The sequence below is a fragment of the Bos taurus genome, chromosome 9, assembly GCF_002263795.3.
Source record: "Bos taurus isolate L1 Dominette 01449 registration number 42190680 breed Hereford chromosome 9, ARS-UCD2.0, whole genome shotgun sequence".
NCBI lineage: Eukaryota > Metazoa > Chordata > Mammalia > Artiodactyla > Bovidae > Bos > Bos taurus.
This window is the reverse complement of record NC_037336.1, coordinates 67,205,899-67,218,831: the sequence shown is the minus strand read 5'-3', so window position 1 is coordinate 67,218,831 and position 12,933 is coordinate 67,205,899. Positions and strand designations below refer to the sequence as shown.

General features: G+C 38.8%; 1 protein-coding gene across 1 annotated transcript in view; it reads right to left on the bottom strand.

The window, feature by feature from the left end:
- The window catches only part of LAMA2 (laminin subunit alpha 2), a 699,730-nt gene that overhangs the window by 470,266 nt on the left and 216,531 nt on the right, over positions 1-12,933 (bottom strand). The window contains exon 4 of the mRNA XM_002690220.6: positions 10,604-10,846. Within this exon, the coding sequence (XP_002690266.2) occupies positions 10,604-10,846 (243 nt within the window). The remainder of the gene's footprint in view (positions 1-10,603; positions 10,847-12,933) is intronic.

Genomic DNA, 12,933 nt, shown 5'->3' with positions numbered 1-12,933 from the left:
TTTAATGCTTTTGCTAAAATAATGTGTTCAACTGAGGTTATGTTGAGGACAGTTTAAATCTCTGCAAATATTTCAATTCATGCTTTAGTGTACATTAGTTAAAACCATATGAAACTGCATATTTATTGTCTAAAACCAGTCAAATATTGGCAATTTCATATGGCTCAATCTAAAAGTAAGCTTGCTTTTATAAGGCACTTATCTGCTGAATAAGAAAATAAATAATTATTATTGAATGAACCTGAAGAACAAATTTATACAAGAGGAATATAATTTTCTAACTTGTAATCTTGCCAGGGTTGCCATTCTCCATTGCAAAATGAATATCATAAGATTTTTGCTACCCATGATTAGGATTTAAATTGTATGTCTAATGTGATTCACAGGTAGCAAAATTCAGCAGTTATTCATTTAGGTATTTCCAATGAAAATATTTGACTGCCATCAGTCCATCACAGTGCAAAACAGTACACATTCTCAGGCTAAAATGCTTTGCAGTAGATTTTTCTCTAGTTTCATTTCATAGCAGGGAACCTGGTAAAACGGCTCCTGATATCTTTTTAAGTTTGCTTGTAAAGTATTATCATAACGATTCACTCCTGGGTTACTTGTCTCAAGGACTTTTGATGATAGCCCTGGTATTGAAATAGTCTCCCTAAGGATCAGAAGTTTATTTTAATAGTTTCAAGACCCTTTGTTGTATTTTCAAGTATACTTCTGCAATAAAGATAACAGCATATTATCTTTACTATGTGAAAGCAATTAACTGACCCACTCAGGTCTTCAGATTTTTCCCAGTAGAGATGGTGCATGGCACTTAAATACCACACAATGTCACACAGCCCTGGGGACAAATGGTAAATAAACACACATTTAGAAGGTAGCTGATTGGGACCAAAGGGTTCGGTTTATGAAGTAGAAAGATTATGAGATTTGCCATCAGAAAATTTGAACCAGACCTAGATCAGAGATTAATGTTGAACTTTTATCATCATGTGACCACACAAGTTATTTAACTTCCATCAATAAAAATGATAAAATTTTGACTTCAAGTGTCTTCAAGGCTTTGGTAAAGTTCAGATGGAAGAGTGTATGACAAGCACTTTGTAACTGATGAAGCACCATACCCAAAATGGTCATTGCCAACATTATTGATAACAATAACAACAGTACCCACAAATCCTCTTCCTTCCCGTGGGATTTACATTTTAACTGAAAGACTCCCTACCTTGGTAAAGTGAAAAAAAAAATGATGACAACATTAAGTCTAGTATGACCTGCCATTCTATTATGGAATATTTGCTCAGGACTTCAGACTTGATTTTAAAAGCCCCAAGATAAGTTTCAATGGTTTCAGATACTTCTTATAATGTCCTGTATATTTAATAGCTCTTTTTCCTCTTTATGTACACAACAAAACAAATTTCTGTTTCATAATTTTATAATTTCAATGTGCTTTAGAATTGGAATTCAAAATACTAACAATATAATTTCCAGTATAGAGAACTTTAACATAGTACAACAAGTGGAATTTGGGTTACCCAGCTTCCTTGAAATTCCTCTACAAGGTGCTCACAAAACTTAAAACTTATGCACATGTGTCTACAATATTTATGTGGGAAAAAATTATTAAATGTATAAGCTGCATCAACATGCCAGTGTGCTTGCTGCTGCTGCTAAGTCGCTTCAGTCGTGTCCGACTCTGTGCAACCCCATAGATGGCAGCCCACTAGGCTCCTCTGTCCCTGGGATTCTCCAGGCAAGAATACTGGCGTGGGTTGCCATTTCCATCTCCAATGCATGAAAGTGAAAAGTGAAACTGAAAGTTGCTCAGTTGTGCCTGACTCTCAGCGACCCCATGGACTGCAGCCTACCAGGCTACTCTGTCCATGGGATTTTCCAGGCAAGAGTACTGGAGTGGGTTGCCATTGCCTTCTCTGGCCAGTGTGCTTGGTCGTGTCCAACTCTTAGCAACACTTTGGACTGTAGCCCACCAGGCTTCTCTGTCCCTGGGGTTTTCCAGGCAAGAATACTGGAGCATGTTGCCATTTCCTCCTCCACAGGATCTTCTTGACCCAGGGATCAAACTTTTGTCTTCTGCATTGCAGGCAGATTCTTTACCCGCTGAGCCATTGGGGAAGCCCTGACTCATCAGGGAATTAAATTTTATTTTGCCCTTTGCAGATTTCCTTATATAACAGTGATATTAGTACTGATTGACCAGACATCTCACCACTGGGGGAGAGGGGCCTTAAGCCAATGTTAGCTACTGAGCAGGAGTATTTACTATCCTATTATATAGATTACAAGGAGGCATTACCGTCTTCACTATAGTCATAATGAAGGCTTCCCTGGTGGCTCACATAGTAAAGAATCTGCCTGCAATGCAGAAGATCTAGGTTAGATCCCTGAGTCAGGAAGATCCCCTGGTGAAGGGAATGGCTACCTACTCCAGTACCTGCCTGCAATGAAGGAGACTCAGATTTGATCCCTGAATCAGGAAGATCCCCTAAAGAAGGGAATGGCTACCTATTCCAGCATTCTTGCCTGGAGGATTCCATGGACAGAGGAACCTAGGGGGCTACAGTCCATGGAGTCACAAAGAGTCAGACACAACTGAGCAATTAACACTTTATAGTCATGTGAACTAGCTGGGGCACACACTGGATTATTGACTCATCTGTCCAAGCTCCCTGGTTAATCAGTGGCAGAGCTATATCTGAGAGTGTCTTTGTGTCTTCTACCATAACCCTGAACTTTCCTACCCAGCCTAACATGAGCCTATTCTGTTCCATTTTAGTGAATCGTGGAAGATCCTATTTTACAACAATGAGATAATCAGGTCTTAAAAATTGGTGTTATCTCCTCAAGATTTGGGGGATAAATGGATAAATGTATATGCATGGTTGAGTCCCTTTGTTCACCTGAAACTAACAACATTGCTAGTAGGCTATATATCCCAATACAAAATAAAGAGTTTTTTAAAAATTGGTGTTATCTCATCAAGATTCCAGTCTTGTTTGAGTTCTCTGGGCTTTGATTTTTCAACAACACGGTATTAATTTAACAAGGATTTACTGATATTTTCTAGGCACCGAATTGTTGGCAGGAGTCTATAAACTGACTAATAGAAAGGTGGAATACAATCTTTTAATTTCATCATAATGTCAAAGGCATGTTTTTGAAATATAGTACAGTTACCTAAAATGAGTTGTGTTTGTAATTCCAAAACATTTCAAGTGCTCTGTATATTTCAACTGGAGTTGAAATATGCAGCGAGGTTTTAAAGGAAGCCATGTAAACCCATTGTAATGAGGCACTTTCACATTGCTGCTCCAGGTACTAATTGACTTCATGTTGGTTAATGCAAGAACTATTTTTAGAGGAAGGAAGTCTGAAACCCCCAATCATTATTTCCCCAAATCTCTATTCATAACCAACATAAATTAGTGACACCCTGTGACTTCTCCGTAAGGAAACAACTCCAAGGGTAATTGAGAAAGGTTGATTCTTCATTTCCATTCCTGCAGTTCCACAAAAACTCATCCATGCAATCATCCCATACCTTGAACAATATCACATCAAAGAATCTCACAAAAAGTTTTTTTACACAGTGTTGGGTTTGTTTCTTCATTCTCCAGTATTTGCAATTCTCAGGATCACCATAATGTCAGGTGATGAAAACAGGGGAAAAAATATTTTGTCTGTATATATAAAACTCTGTCACATATGAAATCAAAATAATATCAAAGCTCTACACACAGTTTACAGGGAAAAAATGTTATCTTCAAGAATTAATGATGGTTTCTCTAGGGAATTTCTATACAAGCCTGCCATCCTTCAAAAGCAGAATCAAAGTGAATCTAAGTTCCAATTGAGTTGCAGTCCTAAGAGATGCGAAGAATTGTGGTAAAAATGAGAGGAAATCATATATAAATAACTTAAAGGTGTCTGTATGAGGAAGCTGAAGCAAAAATTACTATGGTAACCATGAATATTTAGTTATCAGTCTAGTGACAATCCAAATAAATTAAAAGTAATAATCCCAGTCACAGAAAAAGGAGCATCATATAACAGAAACACATTCACTACAATTTTAATTCTAGGAACCCTAAAGTAGTATCATCTCTTCAGCCCCATTCTTGTCAGTATTATCAATGTGATTATCCTCTCCCAGATGCTCCTTCAATCATCTATAACTGAGGGACAGCTCAATGCTGATTTATTCAACTCAAACCCACCCACGGATTCAGTGTACCAAAGCCAATGATGTTTCCTGTTGGAAAATATCAGTCTCTTTCCTCAGTTAGAAGGAGTTAGCATGTCTGGAGAAGGCAATGGCACCCCACTCCAGTACTCTTGTCTGGAAAATCCCATGGATTGAGGAGCCTGGTGGGCTACAGTCCGTGGGGTCGCAAAGAGTTGGACACAACTGAGTGACTTCACTTTCACTTTTCACTTTGATGCATTGGAGAAGGAAATGGCAACCCACTCCAGTGTTCTTGCCTTGAGAATCCCAGGGACGGGGGAGCCTGGTGGGCAGCCGTCTATGAGGTCGCAGAGTCGGACATGACTGAAGCAACTTAGCAGCAGCAGCAGCAGCATGTCTGATACTCTTTCTCTAAATAATTAATGATCTATTATCTCCAGGATTTGGGAAAGCTAGAAATATCTGAACAATGAGCTAAGGCAAGGAGCATCAAAGTCTCCAGGAGTACTTATTTAACATATACATAGAGCTTCCTGAGCCTTTCCCAAACTACTGAATTAAAAACCCTGGTCCCAGAAATAGCTCTTTCAAATAGCCCCAATAATTCAGGATGCATCAGAGACACAGGTTCTATCCCTGGGTCGGAGAGGTCCCCTAGAGGAGTGCATAGCAATCCACTCCAGTATTCTTGCCTGGTGGAGAAGGAAACGGCAACCCACTCCAGTATTCTTGCCTAGAGAATCCTGTGGACAGAGGAGCCTGGTGAGCTGCTGTCCACTGGGTCGCACAGAGTTGGACACGACTGAAGCGACTTAGCATTCATGAATGAATTGGAGAAGGAAATGGCAACCCACCCCAGTATTCTTGCCTGGAGAATCCCAGGGACGGAGGAGCCTGGTGGGCTGCCATCTATGGGGTCACACTGCGTCAGACATGACTTAAACAACTTAACAGCCGCCGCAGCAGCAGCATTCTTGCCTGGAGAATTCCATGGACAGAGGAGCCAGGTGGGCTACAGTCCATAGGGCAGCAAACAGACAGACATGACTGAAGCAACTTAGCACACACGCAGGGGTGATTTCACACAGTGGCGCCTTCAAGTGGCAGTTCTTGTTAGCAGTTCTTAATAGCACCCAGGGGCAAGCGCTTTCAGCAGAGGCAGCACTTAGGCAGATAGCAGCTCTGGACGGAGCTGACACCCTATGGCACTGCTGGTGATGTCTGTCCATGCAGCTGTACCCACCACAGTTTTTCTCTTTGGCTGGCCTCAAAGTGATGGAGGCCTGCTGCCATCTGTTACTTTACACCACACAACTCCTACTCTGGAGCTCAGGACCATTTTCACAAAGCAAGGCAAGCAGGGTTCCTGCTGAGCCCTCTCTTGGTACTGATAGACACCAAACTGGCTTTCTCAAATGAAGCTCTCGGAAGGCTTTTGCTCAAAGTCTCTTTCAGTTTACAGTCCAGATAACAATATACTGGGTCTACCATTGTCTTCATTGCCTTGTATTATTTTTTTCTGCCAGCCCTGAGGTGTGATGATCTCACAGCTCAGTGAATTCCCTTTCTCCCTTTGGGTGCAAGCCCAGGATGGTACCTGAAGGGCTACGCTCTCCTTGGAGGCAGGTGAACCCAGTCATCCAGGCTATGTGCCCTGGACTACCTTTCCAGTGAATCCACATGATCAACATTTGTTGATCTCTTGCAGGCAATGTGAGGTAGAAGGCAGAGAACGGACCAAGCTAGAGGGTGGGGGCAGAACAGTGGGGGTGGCTGGAGCAAAAAACAATACTGAAGAAATAAGCAGAGATGCTGCTGCTAAGACTCAAGAGGCCATAAGGAAAGACTAAATAGCCTTCAGTGATAATATGGACAAAGGATAGTATTGAAGTTTGGATATAGATGCTGAAGTCAAAGCTATGATATCCTATAGTATATTGACGAGGAATTCGCCCAAAGTATTGTTCGGCTCTAAAATGATGTCCTTTCCACCTGAAACACGATATACTGGAATGTTCTAAATGTTTTGGCACATGTCTCCAAAATTCTGCAGACAAATGACAATGTAATAAACATTAGACTCAACAGATCTGATGTTAGTCACAGAAGACTATTTTCTATTAACTTTATGTACCTATAACATAAACATTATTGCTTAGTGTGCTATAATTGATGTATGTTTATTTCTTAATGCCTTATTCACAGTGTGGTGAAGTCAAGTGAAAGTCTCTCATCATGTCTGACTCTTTGCGACCCCAAGGACTATACAGTTCATGGAATTCTCCAGGCCAGAATACTGGATGGGTAGCCTTTCCCTTCTTCAGGAGATCTTCCCAACCCAGGTCTCCAAAGTCTTAAAAATACTCTGCTGTTATTTCTCTTATTCTCTGACTTAAATTCATATTTCAAGAGTATTTTCAAGATCTGGAAGCAAATGATCATTTGATGCTTAGTCAAGAACATACATTTCAAATCATGGTAAATATCTAGATAGTGTTGTCTAAAATAAAATCTTATCTAGAAAACAGTAAGACTAATAAACCAATAAAAAGGAAATAGGAGATGTGGATATAAAAATAAATAGGAATGATGAAATGAGGAAGTTGTTTCACCTCTGTGATATTTTTCCCCCAAACCCAGAAGCCCAGTATAATCATTAAAAAACATCAGGCAAACTAAAAATGAGTAATATGCTACCAAAAAATCTGACCAGTACTCTTAAAACTGATCAGACTTGGGACTCTCTGGTGGTCCAGTGTCTACAACTCCATGCTCCCAATGCAGGGCACCTGGTTTTAATCCCTAGTCAGGGAACTAGACCCCACAGTCTACAATTTAGAGTTCACCTGCCGTACCTAAAGATTCCACAGGCTACAGAGAAGACATAGTGCAGTCAAATAAATAAAAACATTACAACAAAGAGCAATTTCAAAAAGTGATCAAGGTCAAGGGAAACAAAAGAAGATTAAGACTGTCATGGATTAGAGGAGACTGAGACACAATGATGCAATAAATGTAACGTTCTATTCCAAACTGGATCCCAGGAGAGAAAAAAAAATCATTAATGATAATCTGAATGAAATCTGAACAAATCTGTGGTTTAGGTAATAGAGTATCAATAATAATTGTAATTTATACTTTATAAATAATAATTTCTTAGTTTGACAAATGAATGTAGATTATGTAAGATATTATCCTTAGTGGGAGCTAGGTAAAAGGGACACAGGGATTCTCTGTCCTCTTCTTATATTTATGTACATTTAAAATAATAACAAGCCTACAATTCAAACCAAATAAAAATACCCTTCAATAATGGAGTGAATTCTGTTATATGTCTAAAGCATATTGGCAATAAATTTGCAATTGTCTTCAAAACTTTGGAGATACTAAGAAATTTTGTATGTTTCTCTGTACTCTGAGAATTCATCTTTCCAGCATGCTTCCTTTGACTCACCCAGAACTTTACCACTTTCTGTAAACAATTCTGTTGTGGCATTTATACTATCATTTTGCATTTACTCATTTATATGTTTGTTTTTCTTACTTGAATGTCACTTCTCTGGGAAGTTTTGAATATAAGCACCTAATAATTAGATTTCAGATGGTACCTAAATATGAACGCTTTTAAAACTAAAAATTAATGATACTAAGATTTATTTCACAATCACTTGTCTGGGAAATATTGGAGACAAGCATCCAAAAAATGTAAAATATTCCCAGTGCTATATTGTAGGTGATATCCGAAACTGTACTACTTTAGAACTGAAAGATGCCTTAGGATAATTTATATATCAAAATAATTCATATATTAAAGAAATTCAAACTCACAGATTAACTGACCTGTTCAATGTCCCATAAGAACTAGTAGCAGAAGCAGAACCCAGTCTTCTAATCCCATTCTTCTACATCACCATATCTCAGGATTAGCAATCTTTCTACTTTAATGGATACAGCACGTCAATATTTCTTCTAAATCATTTCTGAGTTTAGCAATTACCAAGGCTTTTAAAAAATCAACCTTCAGTCTTTATTAGAGTATGAAAGAAACACTAATGTAGGACTCAGGGGATCTGGATTCTTATCTCAACTTTGTCACCAGTTGATCTGCCTGTCTTGGGAGACCATCCCCTACCTTCGCTGAACCTGTCCATTCCAAAAAGTACCATGTTTCACAGACTAAGATATAAAATAAAACAGATATTCCAGGAGAGGTCTGGATTTCATTTATATTTTTAAATACTATCAATCTACTTCAAATACTTTGAATTATTTTCCATTCCTCACCTCATTCACTTTCCAATGAGAGAGAAATAGACTTTAAAAAGCATGTCACAGAGACAGTTGAATAAGTTGTTCTTAAAAGTCAACAGTAATGATTAGTTTATAGTCAGTGTCTAAAACAGTGTAGCCAGTTAAACACAAACAAATAGAATATCTGTTCCACACTGGTAAGTTGACAAAGTCTAAAGAATGGAGAACCACCATCTATGTAGTGTTAGCATGCTTTGGGCTATGCATGCAACTTGTGTGTTACATATCTGGCTACATTTTATATTGTTAAACAAATTTCTGAATTGGCTCATTTTTTAAAGATAAAGAATAGCTTTATAAATATTACATAATTATTAGTCCTGGGTAAATACTGGATCCAAGAAAAAAATTATACGAATTCAACTCAAATATATTCTCCTTGCCCTCCCTCCCTACTCCCATATCCTCAGGCCAGTCTGGCCAGTACTTGGATGTCTCTGGGCACAAAGCAGGTTGAATAGCTGTTTGACTCACTGCTTTTGACTCATTGTTTAGCAGATTGAGATCTCTGCTGAGAGCACCATTTGGAATTTTCTTCACCCAAAACTGATATTTTTGAACATGAAATTGAAATATAGTGAGACACTGGGAGACATTCATAGAATAATAGTGCCAAAAGAGAGTGCGATCAATATATGTCAAAAATCTAACTTACTCCTGGAAGTGTTCAAAGAAATAGTCTCAGATTGGTTGAGATGGGCATGATAGTGCATGAATATGGATTTTATGAAAATATAAATATAAAAAATGATACTAGCTTCAAGCATGTGAACTGGTGAGGAGAGAATATTAGCCATGAGTATAAACAGAAATGGACATAAGAAAGTAGAACAAAAAGAGCTAGACTTTATATACTGAAGGGAGACTGATTAGGGAAATAAAACTAGGGATCCAAGAGTCACTAGGTCTAGGTTTGGGTATTTGAGAGGGGGCTACCACCACCACCCGGAGAAGGCAATGGCACCCCACTCCAGTACTCTTGCCTGGAAAATCCCATGGACGGAGGAGCCTGGTAGGCTGCAGTCCACGGGGTCGCTAAGAGTCAGACATGATTGAGTGACTTCCCTTTCACTTTTCACTTTCGTGCACTGGAGAAGGAAATGGCAACCCACTCCAGTGTTCTTGCCTGGAGAATCCCAGGGACAGGGGAGCCTGGTAGGCTTCCGTCTATGGGGTCGCACAGAGTCGGACACGACTGAAGCGACTTAGCAGCAGCAGCAACCACCACCAGCACCACCACCACCAATCTCAATGGTTATCGTTATTATAACAGTAACAAAAATAGTTAATGCTTACAAAGCGATAGTACATATGTTTGTCAGTACTATTATAATGTTTTAAACATTTTCATTTAATCTTGACAATCATAAGAAATAAGACTACTGTTATTGCTTCTGGTTTATGGGAGATGAAACGGAGGCACAGACAACTTAAGGCACTGATTCAAGATCACACAGTTGGTAAAGGTGAAGTTATGGTTTGAATCTGTGGCTGAAAACAATGAATCAATTTAAAATCTTAACCACAGGAAAAAAAAAGATGCTATGGAGAAGTTGAACAGATTTAAATTAAGCATATAATAAACAAAACTTGAACACAGGAAAGAAAGTCCACTGCAGCCCTATGCGGCAACAGTAGAAAAACACATAAAAACTAACAAAATTTCATTCTCTTTAGGTCTCTCATGTGAATTATGTCTTCCAGAATTTATCTCTTTTGTCCCTATCTTCAGACTTAGAGCACACACACAGATTTAAGGTTTCTTCTAAGGTCTCAATCCTTCAATAATTAGCAAGCCTCACTGTCAGAAAAGTTTCTTTAAAATTAATCACTGACTTTCCAACTTAAACCCATTTCCTTTCTCTGATCTTTATTGGACACACAAGATACATACTAGATGAAGGCAGTTAAAATTCTCATACCCTTCAGTCTTTTCTTTTTATTTAATAAGTTATTTTAAATGTACTTCTGCTAAATCCTATTTTAAAATCTCCCTGACATCAGTGACTGATATATTCAAGTCTTTCTGACAGGCCTATTTTGCCATCTTAAATGTATTGAGGGTGAATTTTCTCATCTTACCTCTCCATTTTCTAAGGGGTGTATCTTGGAATAAAACGAAGTGCAGATGACCTCATCATCTTTGGCATATGACGGTGGTCCAGTACGGGGATAAATATTGTAGAGGGTTAGGCACTCTGTGTCCGTCACAGCATGATACTGCCAGGGCTTGTAAACAACATTATCCAGTGAGCGTTCCAAAATCCAGTTTCCAGGTCGAGGGGAGTTAGCTGCTTTCACAATCACATACGCAATCTGGAACACCTGGGGAAGTGTGACAACAGCAACATGTAACTCTGAATTCCAACGTTTCTCACTGCTGCTGCTGCTGCTGCTGCTAAGTCGCTTCAGTCATGTCTGAATCTGTGCGCCCCCACAGACGGCAGCCCACCAGGCTCCCCCATCCCTGGGACTCTCCAGGCAAGAACACTGGAGAGGGTTGCCATTTCCTTCTCCAGGCATGAAAGTAAAAAGTGAAAGTGAAGTCGCTCAGTCGTGTCCGACTCTTTGCAACCCCATGGACTGCATATCAAATATAAGGCCTAAGGCTATAATAATTTTATTTCGGATATTATTCCATAACCCTATTATATTCTCTGGACTTCCCAGGTGGCTCAGTGGTAATGAATCCACCTGCCAATGCAGAAGACACAGTTTGATCCCTGGGTCAGGAAGATTCCGTGGAGAAGGAAATGGCACCCCACTCCAGTATTCTTACCTGGGAAGTCCCATAGATAGAGGAGCCTGGCATGCTGTAGTCCATAGGTTCCAAAGAGTCGGAAACTACTTAGCAACTAAACAACAAGAAAATTGTATTCTCTATATTTTTACAGTTACATGTCCATATTTAATACCTTTTTACTAAAATGATATGTTCCATCTTGACACTCATGACTTTCAAAGAAATGGGTTAAAATTGGATTTTAGTTCTCCAACAACTCATTAACATCATTTCATCTACTTTTTGAAGTTCCATTGTAATCACAATCACTTACAGTATTTGGTACATACCAATTTACTCACATTACTCTATTGGAGATTATGAGTTAGAAATTCCATGTGTGAATAGTGCTTGATAGTTTAGAAAACAGTTACTTGTATCACCTAATCCTCAGACAAGTACCATTTACATAGCGTTACTGTGGTACAGGAAAAAACAAAAAGAAAACATAGCACTTTGAAGGCACAGTCCTGTATTTAAATTGTGATCCCAACATTCATGCGACTTACTTCGTCAACTCTCACTCCCGTTTCTGTTAATTAGGGTCAATAGTAAGAACACTAAGTATACAACTGAGAGACAGTTTAGACTAAATGAAATAATGTATGCAAAGTACCTAGCAAAGGACTTGGCTGTAACTACTCAGTAAGTGACAATTCCTCCACATTCCCTAATAGAAAATAATGGAGACAAAATTCTAGTATACTCAGCAGCTGTTTGAAACTGGAATAGAGTAAATGAAGGGTTTCTGTACCTCCTGTATAAGAGGTAAATATGTATTAAAGAAAAGGAAAATAAAGGCAGCAAGTTACTACAAGTCAACAGAGTGACCACTGAATGGAATATGGCAATCCTCTGCTTTCAAATCTATTTGAACACATACAAAATAAATATTCTAGATGTTTTGTGATGGTACATATGTGCATCTTTACCAATCCAATCCAAAAGTCCAAAAGAACAATGCATAAACATTACTGAGTGACATTTTTTGCGATGTCCTGGGTAGATAGATAAATACAAGGTAGTTTATATAGCCCCACCATCTATGAGTTAATAATATATTGCAAAAATGAGATATATGAAAGGTACACTAGTAAAAAAGCAATAGTATATGTCTTTCCTGGGTCGGGACGATTCCCTGGAGAAAGAAATGGCAACCCACTCTAGTATTCTTGCCTGGAGAATTCCATGGACAGAGGAGCCTGGCAGGCTACATTCCATGGGATCACAAAGAGTCAGACACAACTGAGCAATTTGCTTTCAAGGTATAGTCCCACCATCTATGAGTTGATAATAAATTGCAATAATGAGATACATTAAAAGTATGCTAGTAAGAAAGCAATAGTATATGGTCTTTTTAGTACATTCAGTGAGATGGGGGAGTTTGCCAACCCTAAATTCTGGCTGATTGAGGTCACTGAAAAGATACAATGGAGGACAAACCTGTTAAAAGATGGTTAATGGGTCTGTTTAGGGGGGAGATTGAAAGTAATATTCTGAAAATATACCTTATCTGCTTCATAGTTTTGACATGAGAATTTCAGGAATACATGCACACTGTTTATGACAAACTCTAAGGGACTGAATTTAAAAATATGAAAAGTTGGTATTTAAGATGAAAGAGGTGACT